The sequence below is a fragment of the Hippopotamus amphibius genome, chromosome 6 (genome assembly GCF_030028045.1).
Source record: "Hippopotamus amphibius kiboko isolate mHipAmp2 chromosome 6, mHipAmp2.hap2, whole genome shotgun sequence".
Taxonomy (NCBI): domain Eukaryota; kingdom Metazoa; phylum Chordata; class Mammalia; order Artiodactyla; family Hippopotamidae; genus Hippopotamus; species Hippopotamus amphibius.
In genome coordinates, this window is record NC_080191.1 from 54841902 (window position 1) to 54858926 (window position 17025).

The 17025-nt window shown below is 42.2% G+C and overlaps 1 protein-coding gene across 1 annotated transcript in view; it reads left to right on the forward strand.

The window, feature by feature from the left end:
• The window catches only part of AKAP12 (A-kinase anchoring protein 12), a 97017-nt gene that overhangs the window by 54934 nt on the left and 25058 nt on the right, over nt 1-17025 (forward strand). The window contains exon 2 of the mRNA XM_057740090.1: nt 2329-2443. Within this exon, the coding sequence (XP_057596073.1) occupies nt 2329-2443 (115 nt within the window). The remainder of the gene's footprint in view (nt 1-2328; nt 2444-17025) is intronic.

Sequence of the window (17025 nt, forward strand, 5' to 3'; positions counted from 1 at the left end):
TGAAATCAAGGTATTCGAACAACTGTCTCTTAGGCTCCCACTTAGGTTGCCACGTCGTGGTGTCTGTATCAACCTTTTTTTCTTTTTCTTTCTCTTTTTGGGCCACGGCAAACGGCATGTGGGATCTTAGTTCCCCAACCAGGGATTGAACCCTCACGCCCTGCGTTGGAAGCGCAGAGTCGTAACCACTGGACTGCCGGGGAAGTCCCTATGTCAGTGTGTTTTAGGTTTAAGACTCATTGGTTTACTGTGAGGCCCACAATAATATGCATTTATTGCTTTCCCCCACTGGCTCATCATCACATTATTAACGAAATCTCAGTCTAACTCGTGCACAGGACTAGTGGAATTTAGTTAAAATACTCTTAAACGCTGACATTTTTGCTGATGAGCATTATGGAGACAGCCCTACCCCAACCCCCTCATCTCCCGTGCTTTTGTCTTTAGGTTTCATTTAAAACTCCCATCTTTTCATATTTCGGTAAGAGAAGACTTTAAGTGGAAATGTAATCTGAGCATCCTGTCTGATACGTGGACTCAGCATGGGCGTTTTGAAGCCAGCTTTCCTATCGGTAGTGAGAGTATTAAAGTACAGTGATATTATTTCAGGAGGCAGCTCTTGCAATTGAAGGGCATCTTTGCTGGGAGCATGGAACAGCCAGGTGAAATCAATTTCAGCACCGTTCAAGCCTTCTGGATTGACTGCCTTGAATTGGACCCACTCCTTTCAAGGCTCTGATGGAAGTCAGTGGTTTGGCCAGCGTGCTCTGTTGGCCTGTAAACACTGTGGAATGATGCCAAACGGAGTGTCCAGCTTTGAGATTTCTTTGGAGTAATTGGGTCTGGGTGCTGTGGGATACTATTTAAGGCATTTTGTCATTGGGCGTAGTACCAGGTCCCCAACCTTTGTGTTGTGGAAAAATCCCTGAAAGTAGTTGGTGGTGAGTCCTGGCCTTCAGGCTCTGGCTGAGCTGTGGGACCCATGGCCAGCCAGCCTTCCCCTCTGTGATCACTGTGAGTCTCAGTGTCCCCATCTGTAACATGGAAACAACAGCACGTCCCTAAGTTAGTTTTTGTTTTTTTGGCACACGGGCTTAGTTGCTCCGCGGCATGTGGGATCTTCCTGGAGCTGGGATCGAACCTGTGACCTCTGCATTGGCAGGCGGATTCTTAACCACTGAGCCACCTAGGAAGCCCCTAAGTTGGTTTTAAGGCAAATGAGAAAAGCATATGAACCATTAAGCATTGTTGAAATCCTTAGGTTCCTAATGGTTATCATGTGATTTTTATTTGGCTTAAAACTTTTTACGTATATTCTCAGGATTTAAAAAATTCCCTGGCAGTCCAGTGGTCAGTGCTTTCACTGACGTGGGCCCGGGTTCAATCCCTGGTTGGGGAGCTGAGATCCCACAAGCCGCGGTGGTGGCCAAAAAAGAAAAAAAAAAAAAAAAATACGGCATGTCTATATGTCTACTGTTTTGCAGCTGATGACGTCAACTGCACGGGCTATCCTATGAGGACGATTGCAAGCGACCTTTTTAGTCATATTTTTAAGAAAAATACAGTGACTCACGAACACACACATTAGGCGTCTGTTCTTTGTTCACTCAGCTGTGGACACACTGGCCTTTGAACCGCGGGACCTCCTCACTTGTCTTCCTTTTACCTTTTGCTCACATGCCCCTTGCTGACATCTTAGAGGTCAGCTTTACCTTTATCTTCCTTCACGACACGCCAGCCTAGGTCATGGCCCTCTGTTGTCATTTGCTGTGTGTATTCCTCCTTCGTGACAGTTTCCATAGCTGCAATTCAGTAATTATTTATTTAAATGTCTGCCCTCTTCTGCGAGGACACGTTGTCACTTAGGTATATTCCCAGCCAAATATGTGTAACCTGTGTCTAATCACAAGAAAACGTTAATTTAAAGTAGAAAATGTTTTTCAGAGGTCTGTCTTTCACAGTAGTTTGTAAGCTCAGAGTGTCTGGGACCACACCTGACGTAGTCACTGTAAAATCTCAAACAGGCCTGGAATGATGGGTGTGTGTATCATGCCTGTGCATGGTTTTCAGCAGAATGAATGAATGCGTGAGTGGTGTGTGCCTTTCCCCAGATACAAAGCCCTGTCTGCTGGCTCACAGCTCCTTGACTCTCTTATAAGATAGCTGGATCATTCAGATGAAAAAAAGGCCTTATGTCTTCATTGTGAATAACCCTCCATTCCTCAGTATTTCTCCTCTAAGTGATTTATATTTTCATACTTACAGTACTGTTGCTAACTTGGTTGTGAAGATTGAAATCAAGTTTACATGGTTTTGTCTTCCCTGTAGCTCCTGCAGAAGAATGGCCAGCTGTCCACCATCAATGGCTTAGCCGAGCAAGGAGAGCTTAGCCTCCAGGAGGGAGCCCTGAATGGCCAGGAGGAGGAAGTCATTGTCACAGATGGTAAGTCACCTTGCCAGGCTCCGGGCAGAACGAGGGGCTGGAGGACAAACAACACCTACGATGAATCCCTGGAGAACAGTAAAAACAGGCCTGGGCAGAATATGTACTCTCATCTTACCTGGGGGTGGACAATAGTGGCGACAAAAGCAATCAGCTGGTTCCAAAAAGACGTATTTATCTGACCATTTGCGTAGCCCCTATACTTAGGTACAGAAGTCATAGCAGTGCTTGGATACAGGAAGTGAGATTGTGTTTCCTTTTTCTTAGGCATCCTTATCTAGAAATTCATGGGGCTTTTTAAAATTATTTTTGATGTCTTGTTCCAACGACTTGTCTGGTGTCGAATGTGAATTCTTGTTGGAAATGCTGAAGTCTCGGTTGCTTGAAGAGTCCGTATCTCCCACACTAGAGTAGCCTGCTGCCCTTGCGATTTCTCTGGTAGTGTACATTTCAGGGTGCACACCTCTTTGCCCAAACTATGATAGGCTGCGTGTGTTATAGCTCTTGACCCAGAGATCCTCGAGCGGTGGTTTTACGGGAAAGCAGATCTGTGACCACACCATCACTGGTTTGATTTCAGCCGGTGGAGGGGCTGGGGACCACACCTTAGGGACAGAATCAAGCACCTTGACAAGTCGGTCTCTTTCGAGGGCCACGTGTTAGAGAAGAACCTTCCTCTGTGCTTGTTTCTTGTCTGATTGTTCTGTTTAATCATAAGGGAATAATTTAACAACCGCTGTTGAAGATGTATGGAATGATGATACGGCGTACAGTAAACTGACACTTACATGTAATGTGAATAAGACAAATGAAGGGGAAAAGCCTTGTGAAAGGAGACTGGCCATTGCCTCGGTGAGATGAAATTCTTCTCACATGTGGAACCTGTTTCTCCTCGTGTTCAGTGCCCCCGTGGAGCTGCTGCAAGCAGGGAGCTGCTTTTGAAGTTGGTGGGAATCCCGATCTTTCTATAGCACCACAGGCACCATATAAAGTTAGAAATACATAAGCCTCACAGAAGGAGGATCTGCACGGCCTAGTGTGAGAGTTTCAAATAATTGCTACCAAAAAAATTGGAACAGCCCCAACTCAAATTCCGAAGTCCCGGGCTCTGCCCTTCCCATGGTAACCTCTGAATCAAATCAAGCCACAGCCGTTTTGGAGCCTTCCATGGGCAAGTCACTGTGCCCTGTGCTTCAGGGAAGAGGAAGAAAGCTAAGAAAGGGTCCATCAGAGGAGACAGGCTGGTCTATGGAAGGCTCCATAGGGTGAAAATAAGGGGGACTTCCCTGGTGGCCCAGTGGTGAGGACTGTGCCCCCAGTGAAGGGGGCACGGGTTCAGTCTCTGGTCTGGGAACTAAGATCCCACTTACTGTGCATCTTGGCTGAAGAAAAAAAAAAAAAAAAAAAAGAAAAGAAAAGTTAAGACGGGGCAACATGGTGATTTTCTAATGAATTTTGTAAGAGATAAGAACTGCTCAGAGTTCTGGAAGAGCCCTCGTTTGAGGTCAGAGGGTGGGATAAGGTCTGGGGACTGAGAGGAGGTTGGATTTAGATTTGTTGGGACAAGGTCTGCCAGCCGAAGGGAGGAGAATAAGAACAGCCAACATTTCACAAGGTTTTTTTATGGGTCCTGGAACTGTGCCTTTTGTGCACTATGGCCTCTAGCAAGTAACCCTGCGAGACGGGTCCTGTCTCCATTCAAACCCAGATCGGGAGATTCCCAAGCACGAGCTCTCACGCGCTGTGCGGGGCGTGTCCACAGGCTTGCCCGCAGAGATGGCGTCGACGGAGCACGGGGTAGAATGAAAAGCCAGAAGGGAAAATGGGCTGGGTGGGAGGCTGAAAGCCGAGTGGAGTTTAGAAAGTATTTTGGCAATGTGGCATCACTGAAATACGTCCCCAGGGGAGTGGCGGGCCGGGGCCTTTTATCTGACCTGGTGTGGAGTGTTGATAAGAGAAGGGAGGGGCTTCGGCAGATGCCCCTGTATCTGTACAATCCCAGGTAGCATGGAAATCCTCTCTCATCTGTGGCATGTTTACTGGCTATCTTCTTTTCGTCCCGATTTGATTTCTTTCCCTTTTCAACCACGTGTTTAAACACTGATTTTTACAGAAAGTGATTCTGTTCCCACCCTGTGATTATTCCATTGTCTCCCTGAGCTGACCATGGCCTTGGGGGGGTCTGAGCAAATACCAGATGCCTCTTGCAGGAAGAGTAGTAATTGATATACCTTGTCCTTCACAAGATCCTGAAAAGGCCTGGGGGCCTAGGAGAGGACCCCTGTGTGGCCCAGGGCTGCAAAGGGTGCCCCCGGAGGCATTTCCGAAGGCTCTGCCTTTGGGATGAGCTTTTACTGTTTTAGGCAGAACTGTTATTTCTTTGGTTTGTTAGGGTCTCTGAGGCAGTGTGGTACACTTGTTTTTTTATGGTTTTCTTCTTTTCCTGCTTTGTCTGCCTGTGAATGCAAATGCAGACAAGTTCTTTACGTTAAATTATTAAACAGTATTTTTTTTCCTGCTTTTCCTTTGACTTCAGTGATAACCTGCGGTTAGACTTTTTGTATTTCCAGAAATCTGTACTCTACATGGCAGCTTACTGAGACGTAAACGAAGGCGTAATTTGGGATATAATGCTTAATTGTAGGCTTTGAGAGACGTTGGTTTCCACTCTTGTCCACTTCAGTAAGAAAAGATCTGAGCCATCCTGGTCCCTGGGAGGATTGGCCAGCAGTGGAGTTTGGTCCTGCCAAAGGTGGATCGATGGATGGGAAAAACAACAAATGAGGGGCATTCCCGCTAGAGGGGTTTTAATTTATAAAGTGACAGACAATAGTTAGACAAAGCCAGAAGCAAAATACTTTCCCACTTGACTTTGTTTCTGAAACCAGAAATACTGGTAATTCAGAACCAATCCTTGTCCTATAATGAAAATGAAGTCCTGTTTCCTTGTAACCTTTCTTTCAATGACAGAAAAAGGGATCTGCTTACTAAATACTTTCTAAACTACACTGTAGGGTTCAGATATATGTGTGTGTATTTTGGAGAGTGCTTGAAGATTATATAATTTTGGGGACCATCTTTTAGAGAGTATAAAATCAGACATGAAAACAGATATTTATTAAAATGAAAAAGAAAAATAATTCACAACAAATTACTTTAGCCTTGGAGTTAGTCCCTTTCTTCTGAGTTCTTTTTAGGCGATATATCATTTATCACAACTGCTTATATAGAAATACAGGCTTTTCCCAACCGTAAAGTTCTATCCAGCCATACCCCATTCACAGGGGATGCACAAGTGCCATTTTGTGGAAAATCAGCTTCTGCAAGTTTTAATCTTCTCTGCTGGAAAGACTTGGAAAAAAAAAAAAAAAGACCTCTCCCCCAGATTGTCATTTGTTCTATAGTCTATTGTTTATATGGTTTTCTGTGAGTTTCTCTGAGTGCCTGAACAAGAATGACTTTTAAAACGTTATGTCTTGGTCTGGGTCCAACTTTAGATTTCAAACTTTTGCAAATTAAAACTTTTAGCTTTTTTTTTTAATTCAATCTTAGTGTCTGTTGGGCAGATTATTTTCTTTGCAAACAGATGAGGAAATACAGTATTACAAAGTAAAAAAAACTTGACTGCTTTATTTTGTTAATAACACATTTATTAAAGTGTCTACCGAACTCATTGCCATATATGAGTAATCACGAAACTGTGATCTTAGTACATTTGAATGTATCATTTACAAGGCAGTTATTTCTTGGGTTCTTTGAGATTTGTCTTTCTGCAGAGTAGCCACAGCAGACGTTGTTTGCTTTTGTTTTCTCCATCCTTCACAGGTCACATTTGCTTGTGTGAAAGAACACACACACAATGGTGGTCCTCTCCTTAGGTTTTGAAGTTTTGTTCACATATGCCTTGGCATTTTGCTACTTGGGGGTCAGCCGCAAATGTCAGCCCCCAAATTCGGGGACCAGGCTTTGCTCTGCTGAGCAGGGTGGTGAGGAGGCTGCTTCAAGAACAGTGCACGTGAATCACTGCTCTGATTCCTCCGATCTGGGAGGCGATCCTGGAAAACATCCTCTCACCCCCAAGAAAAATAAACACCCCCCCCCCCTTGAGAGAGTGTGTTCCTTACCTTTCTCAAGGTTCTACTTTTCTACATCCTGATATTTTCCCTGCAGACACAGTACCAAAAGTGGAGGATCCATTGCTCAGTTATCTAGAAGTTGAATTTGCAGCACGGTAGAGAATTTCATGTTTCTGATGGTGCGGAATGTCACTGAGTTGGCCTTTATTGACTTTGCTGTTTGAGCCTGGCAGCTTCTGGTATACAGGGCCTTTGGGATACAGGAGGGCCAGAGGTTACTGCCAAGTGATCACAGCCTTCCCCGTGGATCTCGTTACCTTACAGAAGATCCATTCCGGGGTTACAAGTCGTTCCTCTCTGCTTTTTGATCATTGAATAACTTTATCTGGAGAGTGAGTTCCCCATGTGCTGCTCCAGGTTGCTGTTCAAAGATGACTCCCCCAAAATACTGGTTTTTCTGTGAGAGGTTGCTTTCCCAACTGGGAAGAAATGTTTTTATGAGTCAATCCCTTTTCTCCTTCAGTTTGTGACATAGCTGGTACCTTGTTAGTATTCTCATGAAGCCATGTCTGTTGCCCCCTCCACGCCTCCTTTATTTTTCTTTACATCAGCTGTCGACATCTGGCCTTCAGTATACCTGTCTCTTATCCCCCACCTCTGCTATAAGAACCATAAGAGCAGAGATTTCTTGGAACAGGGGTGGAATTTATATGTTTCAGTGTTGAATCCCCTGAGTCTAGAACAGCGTATGACACATAGTAAATGCTCAAAAAAATATTTGAATAAGTGAAGACACAGTTTTAAGTTAGAGTTAACACTACTGCATTTTCACTCATGTGGGAGAGGAGGATCTGTTTGCTTTTCCCTTTATATCAATTCATTCCCTGCATAGTTAAACACCAGAGCTTCGGGGACTTCCCTGGTGGCGCAGTGGTTAAGAATCCTCCTGCTAATGCAGGAGACATGGGTGTGATCCCTGGTCCGGGAAGATCCCACATGCTGCAGAGCAACTACTGAGCCCGCATGCCACGACTACTGGTGCCTGAGCTCCTAGAGCCCGTGCTCTGCAGTGAAGAGTAGCCACCATACTCCGCAGCCAGAGAAAGCCCTCGCAGTAACAAAGACCCAATGCAGCCAATAAATTAGTAAAAATAAATTTAAAAACAACAACAACAAAGAAGAGCTTTCTAGATGTATCTAAGTCTCCATTTCCTTTGTTGCATCAGCACTGACAAAGCTGGGTACGCTTCAGTGTTGGGCTCTCACAGGTGCCCGCCATTGGTTATCCAGGTGTTGTTGCCTGGAAACATGAAATCAGACCCTGACCTGCCTGCAGTTAAATGAGAACTCCCAGTGATGCTATCAAATATGAGGGCTGTATAGACAAAGAGAGGGGTCTCCCTTCCAACACTTTGGTATTTCAAATAGAATATTATTGCATGACATTTTCTCAAGCTGTATCCTGTTTTGTAATGTTTTGAAACAGTCACAAACTTAGGCCTTGAACTTAGGCAAAAGTCCTACAGTCTGCAGTTTCTGGGAACTGGTTTTAATTCGGCCCTGTGCTCCGCAGCAATATTTTTAGCATGCCTCTCTGAAATTACTTATGTCATTGACAAATTTCTGGTACAAATACTCTGCTGCTTTCATCTTTAAAGAAACACAGATTTATTTTTCAGTAACTAACAATCAAGCTGTATGGAGATTTTTTTTTCCCCTTGAAATATATTAAGTCTGACAGTGCAATGAACCTTTATTTTCATTCTAACTTGAAAAATTTTGGGTTGGGGTGGGGTGAAGGGATAAAGAGTAAGGCTTCTATCCATTCTCCCTCCCCTTTATCGTCAGTTCATTCCAGGAGAGTAAAACCTGGGCAAGGCTGCTTTTTTTCACTCTCTTTCTGTGTGACCTTGAATTGAATACACCCCTTTATCTCACTGAGCATCAGTTTTCATCTGTAAAATGAACACCCTCATCCATCTCTGAAATTATGTGACTGAGTCACATCGGTAGTCCTGGTAATATAGGCATTAAAAAAAAGCAATGATGGGTTAGCCATCGAAGATATGCAAGTGACTTTGGGCAGGTGGGAATCTACTTGGCAATTTCATCGTGCCTTTTTATAAACATACTTTTATGCTTTTTCTTTTTAGTCTGATCTTAAAAGCCATCTTCTAGATTTGAAGTGTTACTATAATGAACAAAAAATTCAAGAGGGGAAAACAGTCAAGAATGTCTCCATATGTCATTAGGTATGAAAGAAAGATAAGGAGCTTCATAAATGTGGCCACAAAGTAACGTGTTTCTCCCCCTACGTAGGGGAAGATCAGAATCATGTAATAGGGGTTGGTTCTGGCCCAGGATGAGTGAACGATGCTGGCAAATGTCCCAAAGACTGTCAGTCAATCTTAAATTACTGCAGAGACTTCCTTATAAATGGCTGTAGTTTTGAGGCTACTCCAGGGCACCCGTGAGTAGGATAGATGCTCTGTGCACTCAAGAGTAGGATGGATGCTCTGTCCACTTGAGGAGGAGCATAGGTGAGATGGCCTGTATAGATTTGTCCAAGTAACATACCAAGATTCAGACCCTTTCCCTTGGAGGAACCGAGGCAGTTTATGGTTTTCTAATTGTGAATAAGCCACAAACGGAAACATTAAATTTAGCATTTTATTTATTTAATAAAACTCCTTTAGGGGACTTCCCTGGTGATCCAGTGGTTAAGACTCCTGCAGTTCCATTGCAGGGGGCACGGGTTCGATCCGTGGTCGGGGAAATAAAATCCCACGTGCCGCACTGTGCAGGCCAAAAAAAAAAAAATTCCTTTAGGTGTTTTCGCAAAGACTTTCTTTCTTTCTTTCTTTCTTTCTTTCTTTCTTTCTTTCTTTCTTTCTTTCTTTCTTTCTTTCTATCTATTTATTTATTTATTTTGGGGGGGTACACAAGTTCAATCATCTGTTTTTATACACATATCCCCGTATTCCCTCCCTCCCTCGACTCCCCCCCACCCTCCCCGTCCCAGTCCTCTAAGGCATCTTCCATCCTCGAGTTGAACTCCCTTTGTTATACAACAACTTCCCACTGGCTATCTATTTTACAGTTGATAGTATATATATGTCTGTGCTACTCTCTCGCTTCGTCTCAGCAAAACAGCTCCAGTTTCATCTAATATAGCAACCCCCAGATGGTTCTGGCAGTGTATATTCTAGAGCACAGTGTCCCTAGTTTATATGAAAGGATGCTTTGATAACATAAATCCTCTGATTTATATTTGTATATATCTCTGGAAGGTACGTTCTCTGAGCTTAAGTTCTACAACTTTTTAGCCTATCAATTGAATCTTGTTGTTGAGCACCATACTTTGAATTTTTACAGTTTTTGTAATTGTGTTGGTACAAAGTGATATCAAATAGCCCCCCCCCCCCCCGCGAGTTAACAATGCATGCAGTAGTTATTTTGGTGAAAATTGATGCATGCTAGATTGAATTAATTGAATGAACTAGTTGCTTTAATGTTTCTTAACATGGACATGCAGTATCTAGACTGACACCAAGTACCAGGCAGTTATTCTGCTGTATTAGTTTGCTCGGGCTGCCATAATAATATATCATGGAATGGGTGGCTTAAACATCAGAAATTTATTTTCTCACAGTTCTGGAAGCTGGGAAGTTCAAGATCAAGGTGCCTTCAGGTTTAGTTTCTGTGAGGCTTCTCCTTGGCTTGTGGATGGTGCCTTCTCGCTGTGTCCTCACATGGTCTTTCCTCTGTGTGTGCCCATCCCTGGTGTCTGTATGGCCTTATAATCTCCTTTTATAAGGCACCAGTCAGATTGGATTCAGGTCTACCCTAACAGTCTCATTTTAACTCAGTCACCTTTTTGAAAAGCTTTCTCTCCAAATACAGCTATGTTCTCTCATGTGCTGGGGCTTAGGGCATCCACATACAAATTTGGAGAGGATGCATTTCATCCCATGACATCTACCTTCATGACTGACAGCTGGAAAGCCAGGTTTGGGACCAAGAAGCCTCAATGGGAAGGAACTTTGAGGCTGTCTACGCCAGCCTCCTGCCCCCACACAGGAGGCTCCTCTGCTTAAACACTGGAAGGTTTGGGGAGTTTCTCCATAAAAGGAAACCAGTTATTCCACTGAACTGAAAATATGCCTCCTCCAACTGCTCCCTGCTCCTGGTGCTGCCTTCTGGAACTACATAGAACAAACTCACCTCCTTTTTCCACATTGCGGCCCTCTAAGTATTTGAAAACATTTTTCATGTCTTTCCTTTAATCTTTTCTCCTCTAGGCAAAACATCCCCAGAGAAAACAAGCTGTCTCACATTCAGAGAAAAATGCCAGGGCTGATATATATATTTCAGACATGGATGTGCCAAGCATAACTGGGTTTTAATTTCAGTATTCCCACTTCTGAAGAATAGTTTATTTCTCAGACTCTTTAAATCATGAGAACAGCTTGGTTTGCTTTAAACCAAGGATTATGTACTGAAAGAACTGATTGGAGGAGAGAAGTAAATTGATGGAGCTCCCCATCAAGGATGTTGCTAAAAGAACTACTGCCAAATAGAGTGAAGACAATAGAAGAAAATGTCCATACATGTTGGTATTTCTAACGCTGCAATCCTCAGTCACCCTTTTGGTACTTCACCCAATATGAGCATAAGCAGACAGCCTTACGTGATAACAGTAGTTAGAGATAAGAATAAGAGAATCCCACTTCTCAAGTCATTGTTGTTGTAAATAAAGCAGAAGTGGATGTTGTAGTGATAGTCTCCATGGAAAAGGTCTCAGCAGAGCCAGGGTTTGCTTCTAAGCCGCCTCCTGCAGAGCCCCCAAAATTCACCTCAAGCTTTGTGGCCCCACTTTGTAAGCTCAGTGTAAGCTCAGTGCACAGAAGTGTGACGTTTTCCTCACGCGCGTCACATCTTGGCCCTGCACGCTCCCCTAGTTGTGTTAGTTTGCACTCAGTGTTCTAACACTTAGGATTCTGTTGGTGTCATCTTGATAAATGTATCACTGTTGGCATCTGATGCTGTTCTGATCTTAAGCCCTTGGAGAGCTCCTTAGCTCATGGAGTCCTTTTCATCCTCAGTGTTCTGAAGACCTTACAGCGATGGATCTTCACGTGAATCCACTTATTCAACATGCTGGGTTCGTGTGACCTCTTTCAGTCTAGAAACTCATGCAGTTCATTTGTAGGAAGTTATGTCTTCCATTTCCCTCTTTGCTCTTTTTTTGGGATTACTATTATTCAGATTTTAGAACTTCTAGAATGGTTTAGTAAACTTTTTTTTTTCCTGTAGTTTGTATCTCTTTATTCTTGGAACATGTCCTTGAAAATAGATTTCATCTTGTTACTACATTTTTAATTTCTAAGAACTGATTTTTTTTTATTCTAGACATTTTTTTTGGCCTTGACACAAGGCTTGTGGGATATTAGCTCCCAGACCAGGGATTGAATTCAGGGCCCTCGGCAGTGAAAGCAGAGTCCTAACCACTGGACCACGAGGGAATTCCCATGACTTTGGAGTTTATGTAGTAAATTTTGGTGAGCCAGGACTATATTTTCTGGAGGCATTAGAAGTAAATTCTGTCATCCAGATTCTGTCTAGGTAGTGAATTCTACCTTCACTTTATTATTATTATTTTTTTTACATACAATAAACTACATATATTTAGAGTGTACAATTTGGCATTTTTTTTTCTTATCAGTAATGTTTATATGGCAATCCCAATCTCCCAGTTCATTCCCCCCCAACCCTCCCCGCTTTCCCCACTTGGCATCCGTATGTTTGTTCTCCACATCTGTGTCTCTATTTCTGCCTTGCAAACCAGTTGATTTGTACCATTTTTCTATATTCCACATATATGTGTTAATATACGATACTTGCTTTTCTCTTTCTGACTCACTTCACTCTGTATGATAGCCTCTAGGTCTATCCATGTCTGTACAAAAGTCCCAGTTTCATTCATTTTTACAGCTGAGTAATATTCCATTGTATATATGTACCACATCTTCTTTATCCATTCATCTGTTGATGGACATTTAGGTTGCTTCCATGTCCTGGCTATTGTAAATAGTGCTGCAGTGAACATTGGAGTGCATGTGCCGTTTTGAATTACAGTGTTCTCTGGGTATATGCCCAGTAGTTCTACCTTCACTTTAAAAAAAAGACATACTTTTAACTATCACACTCTAGATTTGTAGCGAAGTTGTCTTTACAAGTAAATTTTAATTCATGTGACTACAGGTTAAATAAATTTATTACTTCTGCAAGTGTAAGGTCTTGCTTTGCGATTACTTTTGAAGCCAGTCTAAACATACTAGCTGATCTTTTAAGTAAAAATAAAAATGGTTTAAGCACTTTATTATTGTATATGATTACAGTAAAATTTGGTGCGAAAATAATAGATTTGAATATATTAACTCAAGAGATAATGAAAGAGACAGCTGTACCAATTAAATCTATCGATGGCAGTTTAATTCCCTGCCACTTATAGACCACCAGGAACTCATGTGTAGTGAAACCAAGTTAGGTTTATTTAGCCTGCTGCACCAAGGGAGGATTCTAGCATGGGTGGCGCAGTAACAGGGAGGTGGGAGGACTTGATTATAGGATTTGGACTTATGCTAGATGATTCTGAGAAAACAAAGGAATCATCTCTAGGTTGAATGTTGAAGAACTGAGGGCAGTTCTGTGATTGGATAGCTTGGTCGTTTCTGTCCAGGAGGCAAGAAGATGGAAGCAGGACTAGAATTGTCATTGCAGGGGACTTCCCTGGAGGTCCAGTGGTTAAGACTCCGAGCTTCCAATGCAAGGGGTGCAGGTTCCACCCCTGATCAAGGAACTAAGATCCCACATGAATAGTCATTGGGAAAGAAGCAGGAATTGTCATTGAGAAATGAGTGAGCAGAAAGGAGGGATGTTCAGTTACTTGTGTAGTTTTAGAAGTTGTGCTCTGGCCATATGTGGCTGTTGAGCACTTGGAATGTGGCTGATCCTATTCGAGATGTGTTCTACGTGTGAAATAGTACAGAAAAGGAATGTAAAATATTTCCCTGATAATTCTTCATATTGAGTACATATTGACATAACTGGACATACTGGATTAGATAAAATATATTAAAATTAACCTCAACTGTTTGTTTTTATTCTTTTTAACGTGACTACTAGAAAATTTAAAGTCAGGAATTCCTTGGTGGTCCAGTGGTTAGGACTCAACACTTTCATTGCTGGGGCAGGGTTGGATCCCTGATCGGGCAGCTAAGATTCTGCAAGCCACACGGTGCCTGAGAGAGGAAAAAATAAAAAAAGAAAGAACATTTAAAGTCTTGCATGCGGCTTGCTGGTGGGCTCACATCACAATTCAGGTGGGCAACTATGGAATATCTAGGTAATTACCATTATTTCTTCCCGGTATGAACCTTCACCTGGCCCCTCCCTCCCACTCCTTTTGAGAAAGACTTCATGAAAAATCAAAGATTGTCTCATTCTCTTCTGGAAAATCGAGAGGAGCCTCAGGTTAATTACTTTTAGTGCAAGATGATACGTCTCTTTAGGATGCATTTCTGAGAAATTGATGATAAAAGGTATTCTTGCTTCTTATAGAAGTATTTTTCAAAGGATTCTTTAAAATGAGGCTTAACTATATTTAAAGCAGTATTTCTCAACCTTCTTTTCATTACCACTGCTCCGCCCAATGAGTATTTTTAGACATTTTTTTCCCTAATGGTCCCCCTCTTAAAATTTTAACAGCAGAGATATACTGTATGCCAGTTTATGTAATATCAATAATTGTATCTAATCTATCAAACTATGTATGTATATATACACACACACACATACGTGTGTGTGTGTATATATATGTATTTTTTATATATATGTAAAATCTGTGCTTCATATATAAAGGAGTAAGATGAACCATGAACCAATTTTCACCCCCTGGGGGAATGGATAGTTGAAAGAACTATAACTGGTTTTTCAAGACTTTGGAATCTTCTTTAGACTAAACCAGAGATGAGTGTTAGGATCCAGGCGGCACATCGGGAGGTGAGCTGCGAGTGATCAGGCAAAGCTTCCCGTGCCGCTCCCCATCACCGCCGGAACCATTATATTCCACCCCCCGCCCCGTTCGTCCGTGGAAACATCGTTTTCCACGAAACCGGTCCCTGGTGCTAAAAATGTTGGGGACCGCTGCTTTAAATATGATACATCCCAAGCAGTTGCAATTTTCATACAGAAATCTGTGCTTTCATTTGGTGTAGCTAATAAAAGTAGAATTGCCAAATCAAAGAATATAAAAACATGTGAACTCAATAAGAGGAGAAATAAACGTACTCCATGTCACTTTTATTATTTGGACTGAGTTTTTTTAATAGTTAATTTTCGCTTGCCTGTTTTTTTTGTTTGTTTGTTTTTTGGGTTTTTTTTTTTTTTTTTGATAAATTATCTTGTTAAGTGACTTTTAAATCCCCCTTAGCTTTTCTATCGTATTACAATAGTCCCTTTGAGGAACTAGTCTTCAGATTGTCTTGAGGATTTTGAATCAAAATAACCGTGTCTACACAAACATGTTCAACTCAGCTGGACCGTAAAATTCAATTAGCTGGTATTTGTCTGTTTTCATAGCAGAGGAGCAGAGACTTGAAAATGCGCTGAGCCCAGGAGAACCTGCCTGATGTCATTTAATTCAGTGTATATATTCACCTTCTTCATGGTTATTAGTTTGCAGCAGCTTCTAACTCAACCTGAGGTTATCTTTGAAGCATTTTAAAGGAGCAACAGTGCATAGATGCTCCCTTAGATCTCACCTGCCCTTTCCAGCCAGAGGAAAAGTGACCTCACTGGGTTTGGGTTTATTTTTCTCTGAGTGTAAAGCTGGGGTGAAAAGAAAATGAAAGGAGGGGTGATGGGGGGATTTGGCGTGGGTCCAAGTCTCCAGCTCCCGGTGCTCACGTGTGGGTTAAATACTCACGCGTGGGTTAAATACTCACGCCTCCTTGGAAGAAATTAGTGAATTTAGCATCAGCGCTGATCATGGTGTCTTGGTCCTTGTCTTAACTGCAGCATTTTGTCCACTAGTCCAGCCTCCCCCGACTGTGAGGCTTCCTCAGCTCTCATCCTGAGTTACTACTTTGTGAGTCTCGTCTGACTGTTTCCACTATTTCCATATCTTAATCCTCTCCACTTTGGGCTTCTGATGCTGTTTTCTTCTTGATGGCCGCTAATATCTGTCCATTCTCAGAGTCCTTCTTCAGATTCCTCTTCCTCGGGGTTCCCGACCTTTGACTTCGGCTGCCTCATTCCATTCGGATGATCTCAAAGACGCGTGGGCAGTAGGTGATGTAACTTGACTCCTTTCTCACCTTGGTCACTGTGGTTTCCATCGATTTTATTTCTAGAGCATCTTCCTCCTTGTCATTACTGCCCAGTTACTTTTTCTAAATTACAGTTCAAATTATGTGCCACCAACTCTGCTCCAAAACCTCCAGTGGTTCCCTGCAGCCTCCAGAACTCATACAAAATTCTTTTTTTTTTCTTAAAAAAAAAAACAGCTTTAGTGAGGTATCAGTCACATACCATGCAATTGACCCATTTAAAGTATAGGTGTCAGTGCTTTTTAGTATATTCACAGAATTGTACCACCATCACCACAGTCAATTTTAGCACATTTTTATTTCCTCATAAAGAACCTCCTTACCTGTTATCAGTCTCTCCAGCTGTCTGTTTCTGAGTAACCACTAGTCCACTTTATGTCTCTGTAGGCTTGCCTATTCCTGATGGAATTAAATAATATGTCAATATATGCTCTTTTTTGACTAACTTCTTTCACTTAGCAGTATTTTTTCAGTGGTTCTCCATGTTATAACATTTATAAATTCTTCATTTCTTTTTGTTACTGAGTAATATTCCTTTGGATAGATACACCAAATTTTATTTTTCCATATGTCAGTTGATGGATATTTGGGTTGCTTCTACTTTTATGCCTGCTATAAATAATGCTGCTACCAATATTCTTGTACAAGTTTTTGTGTGGATGTAGGTTTTCATTTTTCTTGGGTATATATCTAGGAGTAGAATTGTAGGTCATTCGGTAAATCTATGTTTAACATTTTGAGGAATTGCCAGAATGTCTTCCAAAGCATTCCCACTACCAATGTATGAGAGTCCATTTTCTCCTTTCTTTGTTATATTGTCTGTCTTCTTGACTGCAGCCATTCTAGTGAGTGTGAATTGGTATCTCATTGTGGTTTTGATGTGCATTTTCCTAATGGCTCACCATGTTGAGCATCTTTTATTGGCCATTTGTGTTATCTGCCTTAGAGGAGTGTCTACTCAGATCCTTCATCTATTTTTTTTTTTTTTTTGCCACACTGCACAGCCTGTGGGATCTTAGTTCCCTGACCAGGGTTTGAACCCTGGCCACAGCAGTGAAAGCGCCGAGTCCTAACCACCGGACCACCAAGGGATTCCCTGATCCATTTAGAAAAA